Source organism: Budorcas taxicolor, chromosome 7 (assembly GCF_023091745.1).
Source record: "Budorcas taxicolor isolate Tak-1 chromosome 7, Takin1.1, whole genome shotgun sequence".
Classification (NCBI taxonomy): Eukaryota; Metazoa; Chordata; class Mammalia; order Artiodactyla; family Bovidae; genus Budorcas; species Budorcas taxicolor.
The window spans coordinates 46,376,666-46,401,611 of record NC_068916.1 but is presented as its reverse complement, the minus strand read 5'-3'; the positions used below and the strand labels follow the sequence as shown (position 1 = coordinate 46,401,611).

The 24,946-nt window shown below is 41.8% G+C and overlaps 1 protein-coding gene across 5 annotated transcripts in view; it reads left to right on the top strand.

Moving 5' to 3' along the window:
* LOC128050576 (core histone macro-H2A.1) overlaps positions 1-24,946 on the top strand; it is an 81,479-nt gene that overhangs the window by 38,712 nt on the left and 17,821 nt on the right. For 2 of the 5 annotated variants that reach the window (XM_052642847.1, XM_052642846.1), the window contains exons 5-6: positions 16,938-17,048; positions 24,323-24,422. In XM_052642847.1, coding sequence (XP_052498807.1) covers positions 16,938-17,048; positions 24,323-24,422 — 211 coding nt within the window. The remainder of the gene's footprint in view (positions 1-16,937; positions 17,049-24,322; positions 24,423-24,946) is intronic. The other 3 variants (XM_052642848.1, XM_052642850.1, XM_052642849.1) reach the window with 3 other exon arrangements.

The following is a 24,946-nucleotide window of genomic DNA, read 5'->3' as shown; positions in this document are numbered from 1 at the left end:
ATCTCTGGTTCCTCTGCCTTTTCTAAAACCGGCTTGAACATCAGGAAGTTCACAGTTCACGTATTGTTAAAGCCTGGCTTGGAGAATTTTGAGCATTAGTTTCCTAGCGTGTGAGATGAGTGCAATTGTGCAGTAGTTTGAGCATTCTTTGGCATTGCCTTTCTTTGGGATTGGAATGAAAACTCACTTTTTCCAGTCCTGCAGCCACTGCTGAGTTTTCCAAATTTGCTGGCATATTGAGTGGAGCACTTTCACAACATCATCTTTTAGGATTTGAAATGGCTCAACTGGAATTCCATCACCTCCACTAGCTTTGTTCGTAATGATGCTTTCTAAAGCCCACTTGAGTTCACATTCCAGGATGTCTGGCTCTAGGTGAGTGATCACACCGTCGTGATTATCTGGGTCATGAAGATCTTTTTTGTACAGTTCTTCTGTGTATTCTTGCCACCTCTTCTTAATATCTTCTGCTTCTGTTAGGTCCATACCATTTCTGTCCTTTATCAAGCCTGTCTTTGTATGAAATGTTCCCTTGGTATCTCTAATTTTCTTGAAAAGATCTCTAGTCTTTCTCATTCTGTTGTTTTCCTCTATTTTGCATTGATCTCTGAGGAAGCCTTTCTTATCTCTTCTGCTCTTCTGTGGAACTCTGCATTCAGACGCTTCTATCTTCCTTTTCTCCTTTGCTTTTCGCCTCTCTTCTTTTATGAATCTTATTCCCCGATGACTTGGCAGTGTGGCTTCAGTGGTTGCTGGTGCCAGCTTTGTATTCCAGTTCTGATAGTTCCTGGTTGTGTGACTTTGGAAAGTTTATATCTCTAGCATCTCAGTTTCCTCATCTGTAAACTGGAGGTATGTCACAGGGTGGTTGGGAAGCTTAAAAGAGAATCCATGTGGAATGCTTGCAGCAGTGTCTGGCACACGTCAACTGTTTCTCTTAACTCCCTTGGCGGTTCTTGTTCATCTTGGCATGTGAGCTGCTTTAGTATCTCATGGTGTGACCCCAGTTACTGATACTGTAAACAGAACCAGTGTACCCAGTTCTCTGTGGATTGTTCCTTGTGTCCATTCTGAGAAACCATGCCATAGTGACCATCACTGTGCCTGGGTCTCTGTGTGCAAGTGCATCTGTAGGAGAAAGGCCTCCACATGGACTTGCTGAAGGAGACAGTGTATTTTTAACCTTGATGGCTATTACTCACATATACAGCATATTATCCCATTAAGAAATTTTGAAAGTTGCCTTATTGTTTTCCCGTTTGACACTTGAGTAGTTGAAGGAAGATGCACGCGTGCGATCTGTGTTTTCTCGTCGGCCTGTGCTTGCTCCCCTTCTTGGTAGTGAGGGTATAGCACCTCGGTGCTCAGTGAGCTCTGGTCTGGTGAGGGAGGCAGAGTCATTACAGAAGCGGGGTGGGCAGCGAGTGGCTCTCTGCCCATGGTAAAGTGGAGTGACAGTAGGGCAGCATCGCCTTACATAGGTGGTCGGGGGAGGCTTCTCTGGGAAGGCAACATTGAAGGAGAAGGTGTCTAGGCATTCCAGTGACAGAGAAGAGAGCTCCTGGCACAGGGCGGGAGCACACCTGACTCCTCCCAGAGAGAAGGGGGCAGGCCTTCGTGCGGGGTCCCCAGCACATCAGAGAAACCTGGGGACTGAAGATTCAAAGGAAACTATGCCTAAATCTTCTAGGTTGAGACCCCTTGACAGAAGGCTTGCCAAGATTTACAGGATAAGCTTTAGGGCATCGCCAAGAAGATAATTTTTGCCAAAAATTCTGATAAAAAGTTATCTCACCTCAGATTTTTCAAATATATATCCATGCTACCACCTCAACTGAATTCCACCCTCATGTGTGAATCTCCTTGATCAAGAAAATACACTTGCTCCTTTTTGCCTGGCAAAAAGCCCAAGGTGATTTTGGGAGAGTGCCTCTTTCTTTTTTGAGAAATATTTTAAACTGCAAATGAGGGATGAATGTTCTGATAAGGGATTCCAAAGAAAGGGATGGGTTCTTTTGTGAAGATGCCATCCTTGCAAAATTTTGCTGACTTTTTAATGAAATTTCCAGAGATTCAAACATCAGAGCAGATGAGACTTGGCCGAGATCATTAAGATCTTTTTTTTGTACAATTCTGTGTATTCCTGCCACCTCTTCTGAATATCTTTTGTGTTAGGTCCATACCATTTCTGTCCTTTTTTGTGCCCATCTTTGCATGAAGTGTTCCCTTGGTAGCTCTAATTTTCTTGAACAGATCTCAGTGTTTCCCATTCTATTGTTTTCCTCTATTTCTTTGCATTGTTCGCTTAAGATTGCTTTCTTATCTCCCTTGCTATTCTTTGGGACTCTGTATTCAGATGGGTATCTCTTTCCTTTTCTCCTTTGCCTTTCACTTTTCTTTTCTCAACTATTTGTATAGTTAGTATTCATCGTCTCATATACAAAAAAGAAGTTTTTTCTCCTTGTGATAACAACTCTCAGGACCTGCTCTCAACAAATTTCCTGTGTCTCATACAGCAATGTTAACCATAGTCTTCATGTTGGGTATTACATTCCTAGTACTTACCTGATAACTGGAAGTTTGTACCTTTTGACCACTTTCCTCCAATCCCTCCTGCCTGAACCCTCTGTCCTTAGAAACAGATCTGATCTTTTTTTCCTGTGAGTTTGGTTTTCCTGTTACTGTTTTTAAGATTCTACATACAAGAGAGATTATATGGTATATATGGCATTTTAATTTCTCTGACTTACTTTACTTAGCAGTGCTGTCAAGGTCCATCCATTTTGTCACGAATGGCAGAATTTCCTTCATTTTTATGACCAATTAATACTCCTTTTTGTTTACATAGGGGAGTGTGTGTCATACTTTATCCATTCTTCCATTGATGGCCATTCTGGTTGTTGCCGTATTTCTGTATCTTGGCTATTACACGTAATGCTGCAATGAACATGGAGTGCATATATCCTGTTGCAGACAGATTCTTTACCAGCTCAGCCACCAGAGAAGCCTGAGAATACTGGAGTGGGTAGCCGATCCTTCTCCAGCGGATCTTCCTGACCCAGCAATCAAACCCATTTCTCCTGCATTTCAGGCGGATTCTTTACCAGCTGAGCTACCAGGGAAGCCCTTATATCCCTTTGAGTTGGTGTTTTTGTTTCCTTTGGATGAATTTTCAGAAGTAGAACTGCTGAATCATGTGGTAGTTCTATTTTTAATTTTTTGAGGAACCTCCACAGTGCTTTCCATAGTGGCTGCTCCAATTTATGTTCCCATCAACAGTGAACCAGGGTTCCTGTTTCTCTACATCCTCACCAACACTTGTTATTTCCTGTCATTTTGATAATAGCCACTCTAACAGGTGTGAGGTGCTATTTCATTATGGTTTTGATTTGCATTTCCCTCATTTCCAACATTAGTGATGTTGGCCATTTGTATGTCTTCTTTGGAAAAGTGCTCTTGAGTTTTTAGCTCTTGTGTTGTCAGAGTTTTTATAAAGGTCCATAGGTTGCCTTTTCATTTTGTCAATTGTTTCTTTTGCTGTGTAGAAACCTTTTAGTTTAATATAGACCTACTTATTTATTTTTGCTTTTGTTGCCTTTTCTTCTGGCATCAACTCCAAAATCATTGCCAATACAAATATCAAAGTGCTTACTGTCTGTTTTCCGCATGGAGTTTTATGGTTTCAACTCGTATGTTCAAGTTTTTAGTCTGTTATGAGTTGATTTTTGTGTATAGTGTAAGATAGTGGTGCAGTTTTATTCTTTTCCATTGCTTGTTGAATTTCCTCAACAGTATTTATTGAAGACACTGTCCTTTCTCCATTGTATATTCTTGGCTCCTTCACTGTGCATTAGTTGACCATAGATGCCTGTGTTTGTTTCTGGGCTTGTTATTCTGTTCCATTGTCTGACTTTGTGCCAGTATCATACTGTTTTCATTACTACAGCTTTCCTAGGTAGTTTGAAATGCGAGAACATGAGGCCTCCAGATTTGTTGTTCTTTTTCAAGACTGCTTTGGATAGTTGAGGGTCTTTCACGGTTCCACACAGATTTTAAGATTGTTCTATTTCTTTTTAAAATGCCATTGGAATCTTTTTCACATTTTACTGTTTTATTTTTTTTTAATTGAAGTATTATTGATTCATAATGTTAATTTCTGCTGTAAAGCACTGTGGTTCAGTTACACACACACACACGTTTATATATGTATTTTTTAAAAATTATTTAAGAGCAAATTTTTATCTTTTAAATTTTATATTGAAGTATATTTGATTTACATTGTTGTATTAGTTTTAGGTGTACAGCGAAGTGATTTTTGTTATTTACATACCTATTCTTGTATTTTTTTAATTGGGGTATAGTTGCTTTACAATTTTGTGTTCGTTTTGCTGTACAACAAAGTGAACAAGCTGTGTATACATACATCCCTTCCCTCTTAGACCTCCATCTCTCCCCCACACCCCATCCATCTAGGTCACCACAGAGCACTGAGCTGAGTTCCCTGCTTGGTCATTCTGACTGATGTGAAGTGATAGCTCATTGTGGTTTTGATCTGCACTTTCTGTAATAATTGGTTATGTTGACCATCTTTTCATGTGCCTTTTGGCCATCTGTATGGGCTTCCTAGTGGCTCAGTGGTTAAAAAACAAAAAACAAAAAACTTTGCCTACAATCCAGGAGTTTGCCTGCCAAGCAGGAAACATGGGTTCAATCTCTAGGTCAGGAAGATCACCTGGAAAAGGAAACAGCAACCTACTTCAGTATTCTTGCCTGGGAAATCCTATGGACAGAGGAGCCTGGCAGACTACAGTCCATGGGGTCACAAAAGAGTTGGCTATGACTCAGTGACTAATGGCAACCCAATCCAGTCCTCTTGCCTGGAGAATCCCATGGACAGAGGAGCCTGGTGGGCTGCAGTCCCTGGGGTCGCGAAGAGTTCGACATGACTGAGTGACATTGCTTTCACTTTTCACTTTCATGCAGTGGAGAAGGAAATGGCAGCCCACTCGTGTTCTTGCCTGGAGAATCCCAGGGACGGGGGAGCCTGGTGGGCTGCCGTCTATGGGGTTGCACAGAGTCGGACACGACTGAAGCGACTTAGCAGCAGCAGCAGCAGCAGTGACTAAACAAAAATAGTTGTCTTCTTTGGAGAAATGTCTGTTTAGGTTCTTCTGCCCGTTTTTTGATTGGGTTGTTTTTTTGTTATTGAGCTTCATGAGCTGTTTATATATTTTGGAAGTTAATCTTTTGTCAGTTGCTTCATTTCCAAATATTTTCTTCCATTCTGAAGGTTGTCTTTTTGTCTCATCTATCGTTATCTTTGTGCAAAAAGCTTTTACATTTAATTAGGTCTCATTTGTTTAGTTTTGTCTTTATTTTCGTTAGGAGGTGGGTAGAGAAAAAATCTGCTGTGATTTATGTGAAAGAGTGTTCTGCCTGTGTTTTCCTCTAGCAGTTTTATAGTGCCAGGTCTCACGTCTAGGTCTTCAGTTCATTTGGAGTTTATTTTTGTGTATGGTGTTTTTGTTGTTGTTCAGTCTCTCAGTCATGTCTGACTCTTTGCAACCCCATGGACTTCCTGCCGCACGCCAGGCTTCCTTTTCCTTCACCATCTCCCAGAGTTTGTTGAAATTCATGTCTGTTGAGTTGATGATACAATCCAACCATCTCGTCTTCCATCGTCCCTTTCTTATGCCCTCAGTCTTTCCCAGCATGAGGATCTTTTCCAGTGAGTCGGCTCTTCACATCAGGTGGCCAAAGTACTGGAGCTTCAGCTTCACCATCAGTCTTTCTAGTGACTCTTCAGAGCTGATATCCTTTAGGATTGGCTGGTTTGTTTTACTTGCTGTCCAAGGGACTCTTAAGAGTCTTCTGCAGCATCACAATTTGAAAGCATCAATTCTTTGACATTCAGTATGGTGTTAGAGAATGTTCTCATTTCATTCTTTTACATATAGCTGTCCAGTTTTCCCAGTACTGCTTATTGAAGAGACTGTCTTTTCTCCATTGTATATTCTTGCCTCCTTTGTCATAGATTAAGTGTGTGGCTTTATCTCTGAGCTTTCTAGTCTGTTCCATTGGTCTATATTTCTGTTTTTGTGTAAGCACCACACTGTCTTGATGACTTTGCTTTATGCTATTGTCTGAAGTCAAGGAGCCTGATTCCCCCAGCTCCATTTCTCTTCCTCAAGCTTGCTTTGGCTATTTGGGATGTTTTCTGTTTCCATACAAATTATAAAATTTTTTGCTCTAATTCTGTGAAAAATGCCATTGGTAATTTGATAGGGATTGCATTGAACCTGTAGATTGCTTTGGTAGTATAGTCATTTTTGCAATGTCGATTCTTCCAATCCAAGAACATGAACTGTCTCACTATCGTTTTGGGTCATCTTTAATTTCTTTCATCAGCGTTTTATAGTTTTCTGAGTACAAGTTTTTACCTCCTTTGGTAGGTTTATTCCTAGGTAGTTTATTCTTTTTGTTGCAGTGATAAATGGGATTGTTTCCTTAATTTCTCTTTATGATCTTTTATTGTTAGTGTATAAGAACAAAACATTTCTGTGCATTGATTTTGTATTCTGCAACTTTACCAAGTTCATTGATTAGCTGTAGTAGTTTCCTGGTGGCATCTTTAGGATTTTCTATGTATACTATCATGTCATTGGCAAACAATGACAGTTTTACTTCTTTTTCAATCTGAATTCCTTTTATTTCTTTTTCTTATCTGATTGCTGTGGCTAGGGCTTCCAAAACCATGTTAAATAATAGTGGTGAGAGTGGACACCTTTGCCTTGTTGCTGTTCTCAGAGGAAACGGTTTCAGTTTTTCACAATTGAGAATGATGTTTGCTGTGAACTTGTTGTGTGTGGCCTGTATTATGTTGAAGTAGGTTTCCTCTATGCCCACTTTCTGGAGATTTTTTTTTTTTTCAAGTTATAAATGGGTGTTGAATTTGTCAAAAGCTTTTTCCGCACCTATTGAGATCATATAGTTTTTATTCTTCAGTTTGTTAATGTAGTATGTCACAGTGATTGATTTGCAGATATTGACAAATCCTTGCATCTCTGGGATAAATCCCACGTAATCATGGCATATGATCCTTTTGATGTATTGTTGGGTTGGTTTGCTAGTATTTTGTTGAGGATTTTTACATCTATATTCAGTGATATTGGCCTGTAATTTTCTTTTTCTGTTATATCTTTATCTGGTTTTTGGTATCAGGGTGATGGTAGCCTTGTAAAGTGAGTTTGGGAGTGTTGCTTCCTCTGCAGTTTTTTGGAAGAATTTGAGGAGGATGGGTGTTAATTTTCCTCTAAATTTTTAATAAAATTCACCTGTGAAGCCATGTGGTCCTAGACTTGTGTTTGTAAGGAGTTTTTAAGTCATAGTTTCAATTTCAGTACTTGTAATTGGTCTGTTCATAGTTTCTGTTTCTTCTTGGTCCAGTCTTGGGAGATGGTACCTTTCTAAGAATTGTCCATTTCTTCTAGATTGTTTATTTTCACTGGCATATAGTTGCTTGCAATAGTCTCTTATGATTTTTTATATTTCTGTAGTGTTTGTTGTAGCTTCTTTTTCATTTTTAATTTTATTGATTTGAGTCTTCTCCCTTTTTTTCTTGATGAGTGTGTCTAAAGGTTGGGATTTGATAATATCACAAAAGCACCTCTCCTACCATCTTGTTGTGGCTTCTTTTCTTTGAAAATACCTTTTCTTTTGGTGCCTTCTAGTATTTTTTGTCACTGGTTGCTCAACAGTTAGTTTTGATTCTGATGTTTTCACGAGAGGAGGTGACCGCAGGCCCTTCTATTCCGCCATCTTGCAGAGATCTCTCTCTATTGGAATTTTGATAGGGATTGTAATGGATCTGTCAATTACTTTGGGTAGTATAAACATTTTAATGGTATTAATTTTTCCAATCCTTGAGCATAGAATATCTTTCCATTTATTTGTGTGTTTAATTTCTTGCATCAATGTCTTATAGTTTTCACTGTACAGGACTTTCACCTTCTTGTTTAAGTATAATCCTTGGCATTTTATTCCTTTAAATGTTGTAAATTGTTTTCTTAGTTTCTGTTGATGATAATTTCATTATCAGTGTATGTTTTGAAACACCACATAAAACCGTGTATTGATTTTTTTGTCCTGCAACTTTACCGAATTCATTTATTTCTAACTTTAGAGTTTTTTGTGTGTATAATATGTCATGTTCAAATAGTGACAATTTTACTTCTTTCTTTCTGAGTTGGATACCTTTTCTTTTTCTTGCATGGTTGCTGTGGCTAGAACTTCCAATACTACATTGAGTAAAAGTGTCAAGAGTGTGCATCCTTGTCTTGTGCCTAATCTTAGAGGAAAAGCTGTCAGCTTTTCACCATTGAATCTGATATTAGCTATGGGCTTGGCATATATGGTCTTTATTATGTTGGGGTATGCTTCTTCTGTACTTACTTTGCTGAGGCGTTTTCATCACAAATAGATGTTGAAGTTTTTCAATTGCTTTTTCTGTATCTATTGATATGATCATGAGTTTTATCCTTCATTTGTTGATATGGTGTATCACACTGATGGATTTGCAGATGTTGGACCATCTTTCTATCCCTGAAGTAAGCTCTACTTGATCATGGTGTATTATCTTTTTAATGTATTGTTGAATTCAATTTGCTAATATTTTGGTGAGCATTTCTGATCTGTGTACATTAGGGGTATTGGCCTTTAATTTTCTTTTGGTGTCCTTGTCCTGTTTTGGTAGGATAATGCTGGCCTTGTAAAATAAGTTTGTGAGTGTTTCCGACTCTTCTGTATTTTGTAAGAGTTTGAGAAAGATTGGTATTAATCCTTCTTTAAATCTTTGGTAGAATTCACCAATGAAGCTGCCTGATCCTGGACTTTTGTTTATTGGGAGGTTTTTAATTACTGATTTGACCTCTTCAGTAGTAATTGGTCTGTTCAGACTATCTGTCTCTTCACAATACACTCTTGGTAGGTTGTATGTTTCTAGGAATTTATCCATTTCTAGATTTTTTTTTTTTTTTCTCTTGGTTTTCTTCCTGTTGGTTGTTCAGTAACATGTTGCTTAACCTTCACATATTTGTGATTTTTTTTCAGTTTCCTTCCTATAATTGATTTCTGGTTTTATACCATTGTGGTCAAAAAAAGATACTTTATGATTTCTTACATTTATTAACACTTGTTTTGTGGCCATTCATGTGGTCTATCCTGGAGAATGTTATATGTGTACTTGAGAGGGAGTGTGTATTCTGTTGCTTTGGGTGGAATATTCTATATGTATCTTTTAAATCCATCTGGTTTAATATGTTTTTTAAGGCCAGTGTTTTCTTACTGATTTTCTGTAAGGAAGATCTGTCCATTGATGAAAGTGGGGTATAAAGTCTCCTATTGTAATTGTGTTGCTGTCTATTTCTTCCTTTAGGTCTGTTAATATTTGTTTTCTATACTTAACTTGCTCCTATGTTTGGTGCATAAATATTTACAAATATTATATCTTCTTGTTGGTTTGACTTGTTTATCATTATGCAGTGTCATTCATTTTCATGGCAATCATTTTTTTTCTGCTTTTTAAAAAAATTTATTTATTTTAACTGGGGGCTAATTACAATATTGTGGTTTTTGCCATATATCAATATGAATCAGCCACGGGTATATATGTGTCCCACCATCCTAACCCACCCCCACCCCACCCCTCTGGGTTGTTCCCAGAGCACCAACTTTGGGTGCCCTGCTTCATGCATCGAATTTGCACTGGTCATCTTTACATACGGTAATATACATGTTTCAGTGCTATTCTCTTGTATCGTCCCACCCTTGCCTTCTCCCACATAGTCCAAAAGTCTGTTCTTCACAACTGTGTCTCTCTTGCTGTCTTGCATATAGGATCGTCGTTACCATCTTTCTAAATTCCATATATATGTGTTAGTATACTGTGTTGGTGTTTCTCTTTCTGACTGACTTCACTCTGTACAATAAGCTCCAGTTTCATCCACCGCATTATATCTGACTACAATGTGTTCTTTTTTTATAGCTGAGTAGTATTCCATTGTGTATATGTACCACTACTTCCTTATCCATTTGTCTGCCAATGGACGTCTAGGTTGCTTCCATGTCCTGGCTATTATAAACAGTGCCGCAGTGAACATTGGAGTACACGTGTCTCTTTCAATTCTGGTTTTCTCGGTGTGTATGCCCAGCAGTGGGATTGCTGGGTCATATGGCAGTTCTATTTCCAGTTTTCTAAGAAATCACCACACTGTTCTGCATAGTGGCTGTACTAGTTTGCATTCCCACCAACAGCATAAGAGGGTTCCTTGCTTTCCGCACCCTCTCCAGCATGCATTGTTTGTAGACTTTTTGATAGCATCCATTCTGGCGTGAGATGGTACCTCATTGTGGTTTTGATTTGCATTTCTCTGATAATGAGTGATGTTGAGCATCTTTTCATGTGTTTATGAGCCATCTGTATGTCTTTGGAGAAATGTCTGTTTAGTTCTTTGGCCTACTCTTTGATTGGGTTGTTTATTTTTCTAGTATTGAACTGCATGAATTGCCTGTATATTTTGGTGATTAAGTCTTTGTCAGTTGTTTCATTTGGTATTGTTTTCTCCCATTCCGAAGGCTGCCTTTTCACTTTGCTTATAGTTTCCTTTGTTGTACAGACACTTTTAAGTTTAATTAGGTCCCATTTGTTTATTTTTGTTTTTATTTCCGTTACTCTGGGAGGTGGATCATAGAGGATCTTGCTGTGATTTATGTCAGAGAGTGTTCTGCCTACGTTTTCCTCTAAGAGTCTTACAGTTTCTGTCTTACATTTAGATCTTTAATCCATTTTGAATTTATTTTTGTATATGGTGTTAGAAAGTGATCTAGTTTCATTCTTTTCCAGGTGGTTGACCAGTTTTCCCAGCACCACTTGATAAAGAGATTGTCTTTTCTCCATTGTTTATTTTTGCCTCCTTTGTCAAAGATAAGGTGTCCATAGGTACATGGATTTATCTCTGGGCTTTCTGTTTTGCTCCATTGATCTATATTTCTGTCTTTGTGCCAGTACCATACTGTCTTAATGACTGTGGCTTTGTAGTATAGTCTGAAGTCAGGCAGGTTGATTCCTCCAGTTCCATTCTTCTTTCTCAAGATTGCTTGGCTATTTGAGGTTTTTTGTATTTCCATACAAATTTTGAAATTATTTGTTCTAGTTCTGTAAAAAAATACCATTGGTAGTGAGAGTCATTTCCTAGGCAGGTTGATAAGAAGTCTAGGGGTCCCCAAGGAGAGAAGGGTCTGGAATTCTCAAGGAGGAAGAAAGGACAAGCTTTTTTTGTCCCTCTACATTCCTTAGGATTATATAACAATAATGTATCCTGCTTGAAGACTAGTCTCTGTAAAAAAACCTTCTGGCTAATCCTGTTATCTTAAGGTGTAAATTATGGGAATAGGTCTAGTGAGGTCTTTACAACCTCCAGACATTCTTTTGATTCACTGTAATAACTAATTAGAGAATATATAACTCCATGGCTAACACTAGCAAGGCGGTACTCTTTGTGCCCCCTTCTGATGCCTATGTCAGAAGCTTTCTCTGTCTCCTTTCAGTTCATTTCAGTTAAGTCGCTCAGTTGTGTCCGACTCTTTGCAACCCCATGAATCGCAGCACGCCAGGCCTCCCTGTCCATCACCAACTCCCGGAGTTCACTCAGATTCACGTCCATCGAGTCAGTGATGCCATCCAGCCATCTCATCCTCTGTCGTCCCCTTCTCCTCCTGTCCCCAATCCCTCCCAGCATCAGAGTCTTTTAACTTTATTACACAAAAGCTCTGAGCAGTCAAGCCTCGTTTCTGGCCCTGGATTGATTTCTTCTCCTCCAGAGGCCAAGAATCCCGGCATCTTTGCGTGGTTCAGCAACAAGTTTTCAGTAGCTTGATAGGGATTGCATTGAATCTATAGATTGCTTTGGGTAGTATACTCATTTTCACTATATTGATTTTTCCAATCCACGAACATGGTATATTTCTCCATCTATTTGTGTCATCTTTGATTTCTTTCATCAGTGTTTTATATTTTTCAATATATAGGTCTTTTGTTTCTTTGGGTAAATGTATTCCTAAGTGTTTTATTCTTTTCATTGCAGTGGTGGATGGGATTGTTTCTTTTGATTTTCTGTAAGGAAGATCTGTTCATTGATGAAAGTGAGGTATAAAGTCTCCTATTATAATTGTGTTGCTGTCTGTTTCTTCCTTTAGGTCTGTTAATATTTGTTTTATAAACTTATTTGCTCCTATGTTGGGTGTATAAATACTTACACATATTGTATCCTCTTGTTGGGTTGACTTGTTTATCATTATGCAATGTCATTCATTGTCTGTTGTTGTTTTAAAGTCTATTTTGTCCCATAGAAGTATAGCTACCTTAGCTTTCTATTGATTTTTATTTGCATGGAAAATGTTTTTCCATCCCTTTACTTTCAGTCTGTGTATATTCCTACATCTGAAATGGGTCTCTTGTAGGCAGCGCATCGATGGGTGTTATGTATTCATCCACTCAGCCACTCATTGTCTTTTGATTGTAGAATTGAGTACATTTACATTTAAAGTAACTATTGATAGGTATGTACTTATTCTCATTTTAATTGTTTTTGTCTGTTTTGTACTCCCTCTGTTCTTTATTTTCATGCTTTCTTCCTTTGTGGTTTGATGATTTTCTTTAGTAGTATGCTTACATTTCTTTCTTTTTGCATATCTACTATTGGCTTATTCTTTACCTTGAGGCTTATGTATAACAACATAACAGTCTATTTAAAATTGATAATAAGTTTGATCCCATTCAGAAGCTCTACATTTTACTCTTCCCTCCATTTTACATTTTTTTTGCTTGTGTGTGCTTGCATGCATGCTAAGTTGCTTCAGTCATGTCCAACTCTTTGCCACCCTGTGGACTCTGTCCATGCCAGGTTCCTCTGTCCATGGAATTCTTCAGGCAAGAATACTGGAGTGGGTTGTCATGCCCTCTTCTGGGGATCTTCCCAACCCAGGGGTAGAACCCACGTCTCTTGTGTCTCCTGCATTGGCAGGCAGGTTCTTTTCCACTAGCACCACCTGGGAAGCCTCTTCTTGTGTGTGTCCTTAACTAATTATTGTAGTTAGTTATTTTTAGTACTTTTATCTTTTTAACTTTTATGCTAGCTTTATAAGTTAATAATCTACCACCTTTGCTATGTATTTGTAAATCTTTACCAGTGACACATACTTTTGTAAATTTTCCTGTTGGTAAATTAGTGCCCTTTCCATTGAGCTTAAAGAAGTCTTTATTATTTCTTGTAAGGTGAGTTTAGTGGTGATGAACTCCTTTAGCTTTTGCTTGTCTGGAGAACTGTTATCTTTATTCTTCACTTCTCAAGTAGAGCTTTGCTGGGTAGAGTATTCTTAGTGGGAAGTTTTTTTTTAACTTTTAGCACTTAGAAAAATCAAGGCATTTCCTTCTCGCCTGCAAAGCTTTTGCTGAAAAATCTGCTGGTAATTTTATGGGTTTTTTTTGGGTAACAAGTTGTTTTTTCTTGCTGTTTTAAAGATTCTCTCCTTATCTTTAACTTTTGCCACTTTAACTATAATGTATCTTGGCATGGATTTCTTTGCATTCATCTAACTTGGAACTCTCTCAGGTTCCCAGCAGGATTTTCTTTTTTATGGCTAAATAATATTCCATTGTTTGTATGTGTTTGCGCATGTATGTGTATCACATTTTCCTTATCTGTTTATTTGTTGATGGGCACTTAACATTGTTCCCATGTCTTGGCTATTGTAAATAATGCTCCAGTGAACATGGGGTGCAGCTATCTCCTCATATGTTTTCATTTCCTTTGAATACATTCCCAGAAGTAGAATTGCTATAGCACATGGTAGTTCTATTTTTTATTTCTTGAAGGATCTTTTTTTTTTTTTCCCGTAGTGGCTGGACCAATTTACAGTATGGGGCAGCAGCTTTAGTGCAGATGACCATATGCAGATGAATGCTTGCTGAAAATTACCAGTTTTATCACAGGCTAAGCTTTGTAACCTGACTGCATAGGCAGCTGCTGGCTTGTATGAGGGGCACAGGGAGCCATTCAGGCCCCTCCTCCCAATAAAACCAGCTCCAGTTCCCAGATGCCTGAAATTCTATCATTTAGGGCTTTCTGACCTCTTAAAATTCATGTATCCTTGGACAGAAGCAATAAATCTATGTCTGTTTATCAACTACACTCCATTCCCAAGCATTTACTGAATATCTCCTGTATGAATGGTGTTCACTGGGTAGAGTATTGGCTTTAACAGTTTTTTGCTTGCATACTTCGTAAAGCAGTTTTGAAAATCTTCATATCTCATACATCTAAAATTTGACAACTAAACTTCTCATACTAATAAATTTAAATATATATAAAGGGCATAATTTTGATATATAATAAATATTGAAATTTAAAAAGAAAGCTCTTTCATTGCTCATTTAAATGTATCCAAGTAAATCTAATTACTGTGATGGTTTGATATACCATAAAATACACAAGCAGGCTCTTTTTTTTAACAGTTGGAAAATCTACATCATTTTTCTTCTTTGAGCCCTTGTTTCCCTTCCCTTTCCCCAGAAAATTTTATCCTAACATAATACATTTTTCTTTGCTTGTACTGTATTAGTGATTTGCACAACAAAAATAATTAACATAAATTTAAATTCATTAAAAAAATTTCCTGTGATCATAAAAGCACTAAATGTTATGGTTTACACAGGATTGGATAGTTATCATCTTTATTAATAATACACAGTTGATCAAGCTGATAAATAGTTGACACATTTTAACTATTGAGAAAGTAAAAGTTTTTGAAGCTGTATCATGTCATAGGATTCAAGGAGATAGTTTTTTCAATTAACTCAAGTACCCTAAGATGAACGTTGCTTATTGTAAAAATGAATCATCATCCTATATTTTTATACTTTTAGGTACGGTACAGTGCCTGGAAAGTCTTGCTCACAAAAATAATTAAATGAGAATGGAAAGGATTTTGTTATAGCAACATCACTCAATCCTCTGAACTCTTTCTGAGTTACATGCCAACAATCACATAGTAATCTGTCATCAATTTGTTTTAATAAATGTTTTATTTTAGAATTGTTTTAGATTTATAGAAGCTACAAAGCGTGTGTAGAGAATTTCTGAATATCCCTCACCTAGCTTCACTGTTGTTAACATCTTCCATAACCCTGGTACATTCATCACAACTGAGAAATTGGCACTGGTACACTACTATTAACTAAACTCCATCAATCCTTTCTTTAATGATGAGTCAGCTGCTAACTCAGTTTGGTATTTCTTCAGTTTTGTTGAAAGCACAGAATTAGAAACATCTGACTTGTGAAAGGATTTGTCATCCAGCCTTTGCCTTTCTTGTTTCCTGGAAAGTATATCAAAAAAGGCTTTACTAAGACTTACTATGTAATTGTTGATTATATGTGTTTTTTTACTTGTCAAATCTGATACACTCAAATTGTTAGGAAATCCAGAATAGTGATAATTTTAATAGATCTTTCCTAATACCGTGTCTCTTAATAAAATGCTGTCTTATTTATATAAACACCTTGGAGCATCAAATTTAGTTCATTTTATAGAAAATGTTCCAGGTTAGCCATGTAACCTAAATGGCAAACCAGTCCTTATTTTTAAAGCACTTAGTAAAACTAGACCTTACTTTTCAATGTCAGTAAAAATGTTAATATGTTAATGAATTTGAGTATTAAAAGGGCAAATGGATAGGGCACGGGCCTTGCCCTGAATTTACTGTCCAGATCCTTCTTTCAGGAAGGCATAGCCACGTATATTTCTCACCCCCTACTTTCTTGATTTGCTCCCATTAGACCATCCTTCAGGAGTGATGTCCTTTTTGATAATAATTGGGGGAAGAAAAAAAGTGAAGTACCTAAACAAAAATTGCCATTGTGCTCACCTTCCTCACTCAACAATATATCTGAATATAAAATAAATCCCCAAATGAGCCAAAATATCCATTTCTAATACACGCCTCATCCTTAAGAGAAATGAAAGACTGAGAAAGGCACGCATCCCTACTGGAAGGGTGGTGTGCCACACAATATCCACTCTTGGGAACTGAGAAGTGGTTGTGAGGGGAGGCCCAGCATGAAGCCTTGATTGCTGCTTAGACCACTCTTAGGACTGATCCATTTCAGGAAGAGGTAAAGACTTTAGGAAGCTGAGGATCTAGAGAGTCGTTAAACCTCTCTACACAACATACCCTTGCAAGGCTCTTAGAAACCCCAGGAGAGTACATCCTTCACTGTGAATGATGCCAGAAAGAGGCCCAGGAGCCTGCCAAGATTCATGCCCACTGCTGGGGGTTGGGGCATTTCAAGGGGGCAGATCAGCTCACCAACAGCCCCTGTATGGAGGCTTCTCCAAGGCGAGTCTTAGTGAAAGAAAGTGGGAGAATCTTACCTCTTGAGCTGGGGAGGCTTGGAGGGTGATGGTCCTTGGTCTGCTTTTTTGGCTCTTTGAGAACTAAGTACCCAGAGCAGTTTGTTTTTTCCTCTCAGATATGAATACTGTACAGGCATCTAGAAAGTAAAGACCCTGAATTAAGAGATATTTGCTTAGTCTACAGTTATACAAGTGTTTCTGTTGTAAATTATCACTGTGAAGTTTTGCCTTTAAGTAGCTTTTTTTTTTAAGACTCTAAAGTGATGAAAATACAATTTAGCACTGTGTGGAATTCTTGGACTTGAAAATAGGCCTGCAGCCCCCAAATGCTGAGAGCTGGTAGTGATTTAGTTTCCTGTTTTCTCTTGAGTATTATGGGCAAGGCTTTCTTTTCACCTGTTAGAAAAGCCCAGATTCATGTGGCCTCCACCTGTGCGGGCCTCATACTGACTCTTCTGTTTGTGTAAGAAGAAGCAGGGAGAAGTCAGCAAAGCCGCCAGCGCCGACAGCACGACCGAGGGCACGCCCGCCGACGGCTTCACTGTGCTCTCTACCAAGAGCCTCTTCCTCGGCCAGAAGGTAGGCCAGCGCCCTCCCCAGTCTGCTCACGTGCCCTGGGACTGATGGGTGCCTCTCCCAGCAGAAAAGCTGCCTGGGGACCACTCCTGGCCTCGTGGGCTGGCGGAGAGAGTAGGGGCGGGCAGCTTTAGGAAAGAACTCTCGGGGAGGGCTGGGCCAGGTGCTGAGGGGAGATTGGCAGGTGGGGAGAGGAGATAATGGTGGTGAAGAAGAGGGACAGGAGCTCCTATGGGGTTGGAGACACCCTGGGCTCAGTCTGTGGAAGGAGCTGCGTACGTGGGAGGACCTGGTCATCCTGTAATCCTGACCAGAAAGTCAAAACCAGGGCCTGGAAAGAGAAAGATGTAGCTGGCAGCCCAGGCATTCTGGTGAATACTGGAGGTGGAGCCTTGATCCAGGGGCTGGGATTGTTGCTAGACACACCGTGCCAGCTGAGGAGTCCTCAAGCCAGTTGTTTGTTTGTTTTAACCATGGGCAGTATGTTTTCAGCTGCCCCAGTGGTGCAAATTTGCCAGGACACTACATGGTTTTGTAACAGATGATTCACTTTTGTTGAAAATAAAAATGATGCAAAGGCTTTTAAGACCACAGAAGGAGGGTTACTATTTCTCTGTTAACACCAAAAAAGGGGGTGGAGAGACAGTGGGAATTATTTGGCTGATTTTTATTTTTTAACCCTACATTAAAAAGTATTAAAGGCATGGATCTGAACTTCCACATAAATTGCATTTAGTCTGAATGTGGTGAACAACTTGGTCCTGAAGCTGCATCATTTTTAAAAGCTCACCGTCAGTTTGCTTTTGCATCTCAGTGACACAGTCCCCCTGCTCACTTCATTGCAAGCCTCCTCCTCCCCTCCCGCTTCCCGTCACTGATTGCACTCAGGCTCTCATGACGCAATTCCTGTGGTGGACTCTGTGTTCCAGCAAATAACCATTATAGTGTACATTTTATAACCATTGTCTTCTGTATTTTGTATGCATTTTTCAAAGGGAAAATATAAGCAGCACTAGTTGTCATCTTAAGGTCTGGGGCTTTGAAAGTTTTTTTGTGTAAAATATTTTTTATTGATAAAATTTCAGCACAGCAGTGAAGGCAACCACCTGGGTTTACTTTCACCCTTTAACCTGTCCTTTGGGTAATATATTGAAAGTTAATGTGACCTGTCACCCAAATTGCTTTCGTTTGAACTAAAGTGTGAAAAAGCTCTGCGATTTAAGGACTAGCTCCAGTGTGCTTTAGATCCCAAATGCTATTAGCCGGGACGTGGAAGCCTGTTAAACAGGTACAACCGTTCAGCCCAGGAGCCACCCTCTCCCTCACTCCTTCCCTTGCCCCACCCTTGGGTGCCTCTCCCTCCCCTGTGTTCTTCTTGCTCTCTCCTGCTGTTTACTCCAAAACCTGCCTCAGATCGGAACTCCTCGCACCCCCGTGCAGGATCCCTACAGTGGCAGTGCTCGGCCATACGGCGCCTGTGTACACATAGAAGCGCTCTTCTTGGCCGTGGGATCAGCGCCTCAGGTGCTACATATGAGGCCTGGGAGGGAGCCAGCAAAGGCTGCAGATTCATGGCTAGCACTGCTGTGACCAGGCAGCGCCACCTGCTCCGTGCTGGGTTCAGTCTGCCCTCTGACCTCAGGGTCAGCACCACAGGCAGGAAAGTACTGGAAAGTACAAATCCAGTGAACACTGACTACACCCGACTTAGGTTGGAAGGGGAAGTCCAAAATGTTGTAGAGAGGCACTGATACTCTAGAGTAATTTACAGGTGTGTTATCTAATCCTATATAGGAAATACAGGAAAATGGAAGCAGTGGGCTCGACAGTAAAGCTAACGTGGCTGTTTGATATCTTGACTTTTGGAGGAAAAGCCTGAAAGGATGGGCTGAGCTGGAGCCCAGTGTAACATGGTCAGCTGTGAGAGAAGGGGCTGAGTGCAGAGCTGGAAGAAACACCCACCTTCTTTCCCATCCAGCTTCATGACCCCAGATACACACATCCAGGATGAGCTACCCCAGACCCAGTCCTGTAGGCACCCTTTAGCAGAGTAAACTGTGTCTCCCCAAAAGTGCTGTCACAGAATAAATCAACATCTCAAGTCAGCCGGGGCACCCTGTTAGAAAATAGTGTCCTTGGAACCCTGAGCCTCTGCAGCATGAGAAAGGGAGTAAATAGTCACAGTTGGCAGCATTACTTTGAAGCAACACTTCCTGGCCCTCTGTTAGTTTCTACTGTCAGGTGAAAGTGATGGCATTCAGTGCAGAAGGGGCCTGAGCTGTCAGACCGACACACGGGAGTTTTCACACAAAGCACATTTTAAAATGTCACTAGTACAGGCATTAATTTTGACTTGGATTTTTGGAAATGTTTCAGAAAGGGTACTTCACAGTGATGGCTGTATGGTACCCTATGTTCTACGAGTCTTGTTTGCCACCTGTGACAATGGCACCAATGCTAGAGTAGTGCAGGCAAGCTGAGGTCAGAAAGGTGATACTGTGCTCACTACAGTCCTGAAAGGCACAGTTGCTAAGCTCCTCACAGGAGACGCTGGCCCAGGGCTTAGGAGCCGGGGCTCTAATTGTTGTTGATGATGATGGATTTCACATACAGCTGTCTCAGGAGTAATCACTCTCATTATTCTTTGATTTTACCCAGTGTTCACACACATTGTTGAATTGTTTTCAAAAGGGAAACGGTGCTGCGAATCCGAGTTGACTAGATGTGTTTGCTTTGTGATTCAGTGGAGATTCTCAGCGTCTTTTCAGAGATTTTAAAAGCTTTCTGTTCAAAAGCAGTGCTTCCAAGGTGCATTATAAATCTTCGTCAGTGGTAGTAAGTGATGTCGACTTCCCTGGATGAGTCAGTGTTACTAGAAGCGGCTGGGGAGGCGGTGTCAGGAGGGCGTGTGTGTGTGCCCTCCCCGCCCCCACCGCGCACTATCAGGACTGCAGCCAGACCCCTGTAGGCTGCTCGAGGCAGGAGTAGGCACCAGGGGTTTTCTTCCTCAGATCCAGACACCCAGGTTCCGGGGGCTAGGGAATAGTGAAGAGAGGGAGGGCTCTTGAAGCAGCAACATGGAGGAAAGGCCCACCACCCCCTTCCACCCTACGGCAGACAGTTGGCTTCTGAGACAGTTTAGGACACGGGCAATCCCATGCTTTTCCTCCAGCAGTGTCCTGAGTCCTCGGGTGGTACATTCTAGCCTGAAGTGCACCAGATGCCATCACCAGGCCTGAGCCTCTGGGGGATTCAGACCAGGCATACTTGCGGGCCGGGCAGCATAGCACAGAGGAGGAAACCCCTTCACCTGAGAGGCCGGGGCGGGAGTGGTTCCTGAAGCAGGCCACAGGGACACGTTGTACTCTGTGAGGACGTGGAGACAGTTCTGCGGAGGACCTCTGCCTCTCCATCCACCTTAGTTGAAGTGGACCCTGGGGACAGGAGAAGAGTTCCATTTTATGTGGTGGATACAGGGAAAGAAGTCTTCCTTGTCCATTGTAAGCGAATGAGAGAGACAAAGCTTGGACTATGACAGGCTATACTCAGTGAGTCACTCAGATAATCTTTAATACTGTTATTCCCTAAAATTGAATTTTTGATCACATATGTTTAAAAAAAAAAAAAAGGATTGTACTGCTTCCTTTAGCCAAGGAGGTCATGTCAAGATATCCCAGATGTCCTTCCAGTAGCCCCAAGCCACCAGCTCCTTCCTTACCACAGGCAAGCTGCTTCCCAGCCAGCTCCAGGATGGCCAGGTCAGCTCTGTGCCACCCCAGGTCCCATCCAGGACAAGGGCAATTCCTGAGCTCTGACCTCTCCATATTCCTGCTTTCAGGGAAGCGGTTTGTACATCTCATTACAGAGTTGTGTCTGGATGTTTGATCAATCCCAGCACTGTTTGTGGGCCTAGAGAGACCCGAGCACTGTCTTATGCATTGGATGGCCCTCTCTCTGCCATCCAAGGAGAGCTTACACCCTAACGAGTTCACATCAGAAGTAGACAACAACGATTGACTAGGCGTAACTCCTCGAGGGAAGACTGGGGCCGTAGACATCAGAGGCTGGCTTCAGCAGAGCCCAGTGACCTGGGCATCATCAGGTCCCCGTGGTGGAGGAGAGCCTGAAGGACCCTTGGCTCAGTCCTCTTCCCCCAGCCCCACAGCCAGGTGGGACCCCCTTTCTGCTGTATACCTGGCAATGCTCTTTGGTCACTTTCTCCAGTGGCCAGTAGTCTTCACAGATATTTTAAATTCACCATTCTGGGATTTAAAACTTAGTTTTCCATCTTTCTCAATATTAAGACAAGGAAGTAGTCACCTTACTCACATTCCAAAATCATTAACAAGCCTCCCCGCTCCCAGAAAATCAGACTCAACTTGGGAATGTTCACAGTGCCCCAGACATCTGATTTCCCAGCCCACAAACACCCCTGCTCTGCCATATGCTTCAGACAGCTGTGCACCCCTGTGGGTGAGAGGCCCAAGTGGATTTGACCCTGGGTGGGTCTTGAGGGGGGCGGTCCTGGGACCTCCTACTACTGGACATCTATTCTGGGCCTGCCAGGCCTGTTGGCATATGTCCTCTGCACATCCAGATCCTTTCCAGGCATGTGCATGCACGGCCTCTACTTGTCCTCCTGTCCAGGGGAGCTTCTGTCCTTGTTTGTGATCAGAGGATCAGATCACTGTCAGCTTCTGCACCTGGTCCAGCGTGCCCAAGCCAAGGTAATTGCCCATGTACCTTTCCAGGGTGCCTGAAGCAATCTATCCTCTCCCCTTCCCATTCCTCTCCCCCACACAAACACAGACTGGGCCTCCCCCAAGCACAAACATTTTTAATAGCATTACTGTTTTGTGGCTCAGCCCCTCACCCTGAGGACTTATGCTGAGCCTGGCACCTGGCAGAACAGAGCTGGGAAGTCAAGGCTCGGATGTGGCTGAGAGTGAAGGTGCACTTGATTAGCTAGGGCTTCTCCATGCTAGGGGCAGTGGCTGACAGGCAGGATTCTGTGATTCCAAGAGGGGGACTGCTTCCACTCAGAGGGAAGGTGAGCCCAGAGAGAACTCGAAATTCTCTTTGCAACCTCTCCCTCACTTCAGCAAGGCCCTGAAGCCCTATGGTTTCCCCAGAACAGCCCTCCCCCTAAAGAGCAGGGGCGGTTCTCCCCAGGCAGAGGCAGAGAGAATCTACCAGGGTCTCCCCGGCTAGTTGAATCAGAGCCCATGGAAATAGCTGATTCTCCATTGGGGCATTTCTGAATACAAATCCAGAAGCATCTATACAATTGGGGGAAAAAAACAGCATGAATTTTAAAGACTTAAACATGTATGACTTTAAAACAAACCAAAAAAAAAAAAAATCTAGATGTCTTTAAAGCGTATTCACCCATAACACCAAGTGGACTGTTTCCCCTGCCCCCGTCTCTTTCTCCTTTCCATTCCTCCCGCTAGAACCTCCTGCTGCTTCACACAGTGTGAGTTTTTATTTTCGGTGGAGGGAGCAGGGAATATTGGCTTAATTTGAGCTTTTATAAACAGCATTTGCTTGATGTCATATGCAATACGTACATGATACATAATCAAACCCTTTGCCTTGTCCTGAAGCTTCACTTGCCTTACTCTGAGATCACACCCCACGCACAACCCTTCCCCTTGAGCACAACCATGAGTATCCTCACCCCGGTGCCATCCCTTCTGTGCCTCTGTCCTGGCACCAGGGCCCACATGTGCTTCTGAGCACATCACTGTGTGAGGTCACCTCAGTGGGCATCCTCCAGCTGCAGGAATGTCAGGGCCCTCGATCACCCTGCAGAGCTGGGAATCACACCGCAGAAAGTCTTAAGTGGAGAGAACTTGGGCCTCTTCTCCCTTTGAGCCCTAACTAAAGATGAAGCCTCCCTTTGCTGTGGCGGGGCCTAGCCAGGGTCCTTCCCTGGCCATAAGACCAGTTCATTTCCACAACTTTTAGTCTAAGCAGGTCCCTGTTTTGAGAATCTGCCTATTGCTTTTGGGAATCAGAAATGGGGGGTAATATTTCTATTGCTTATAGAATGTCAGGGTTTGGTTTGTTTAGTTTTGTTTGCACAAAATGTCTGGCCCCAGAAATTCAGTCACTTGGCGCTCGTGGCCAGGAGCATCCCAACCGAGGGTCCGCACATGGCCATTTCCTGAGGGGTGAAGGCCTGCCCCGTGGGGCCCAGTGGGTGTGGTCAGCTCTCCTAGCCAGGCTTGCAGTTTGTCTTGGTCCGCAGCTCCTCTGGGGGCCGCTTGGGCATGGCTCTCTGTGCAGCTGGTCGGAATTTCTGTCACTGAAGAACAGCCATCTTCCCTGGGAGAGATTGAGCACTCTGCTACAGGCCCTTGGGCCTGAGAGCAGGAAGGGGAGTCCTAGGCCAGCTCAACTGCCTGGCACCTCTGACAGCCAGTCAAGATCATAGATTCCTCTCCGAGTGAGGGTTGCTATGGCAGCAGAATAGCAGCAGGGAGGCAGGACGTGCAGTGGCAGTTTACGAGGCCTCGGCTGGTGGGGTATTCATAAAAGCCACTCAAGGAAAGCACTCTACCCATTGCGCCTCAGAGGAGCCTCACCAACAAGTGAACACAGTTTAAAAGACACACTGTCTTGATGGAGAACTGCTGTGTCTCTTCCTGGGTTTGGCCAGATCTTCAGCATCACATAACTAACAGGCATGTAAAATTAGATGTTACTAAATAACAGACCATTCTTGCTCCTCACCACCCCCGAGCAGGACATGGGAGCCACTTAGCCAGTGTTCACAGTGACATGAAGAGCCTAAGAGACCCGTGGCCACTTGGAAGAGAATGTCAGAGCTGCTAGGTGTTTGCCCAGACCAGCTAGGACTTCTGCAGCATCCCAGTGCTCAAAAAAGAGGACGGCTCCCTATACCCCCCTACCCTACCCCAGCCCTGAGGAGTTGCCTCTGGGTCCTGACAGCTGCTGTACCTTGGCACCCAGATCACAGGTTCTTTTAAACAAAGGTGGATCCCCCAATCTGACTTGGCTTAGGCTTCCCTTTGGCCCCAGGCATCACCAAACAGGTTCTGGACCTTCAGCCTAGCTTGCTTCTTTTTAGCATCCTGAGTGGCATTTGAGTCTTTTGTTTGAAATGGATTCATTTTAGCCAGCGAGTCCCTCTTCCCCTTTGTGCCCAGTGCACCTGGAGTGTCCCCTGCCCTTCATCTATATCCCAAGGCTCCCATCTCTGTGACTTCCCAGCTGTCCTGTTATTTCCCACCTCATGCTTTTCTTTTCAGCTGAACCTTATTCACAGTGAAATCAGTAATTTAGCCGGCTTTGAGGTGGAGGCCATAATCAATCCTACCAATGCTGACATTGACCTTAAAGATGACCTAGGTAATTGGGGATGGGGTTTGGCACCATCAGCTGTCAGTTGAAAAGTTATGGAACCCAGAATTTAGGCTCTTCATCTTCTCAAATTACAGATGGTCAAACTAAATTCCCAAAACTGAGATTAATATTTGAGAGTAGACACTGAATGTCTACTTACTGTAAGCCCTTCCAACTGGGAATGATGTGATTATGTTTTGTTAAGCCCTATTGGCTGCTTTCCCTTTCATTATAAATATATTGCTATCTAAATTCTCTTCCATAATGATCACACTGACTGCTGGTTACTTTGGGGGGGATTTTTTAAAACTGTGGTTTTTTTGTTTTTTTGTTTTTTTTAAGAATTGAAACATCTCAGGTAACTACAAAATGAGTTTCTCCATTTAAGCCTTAATTAGAAATGACAGTTAAACAAAGCATGAAAACACTTGAGAAAGGAGACGGTTAAGCTGCACATCAGTATATTATTAGGTTGTCTTTCATCCACCAGCAAATTGGATTCCCCCAAATTTACCACGTACTGCCACTTC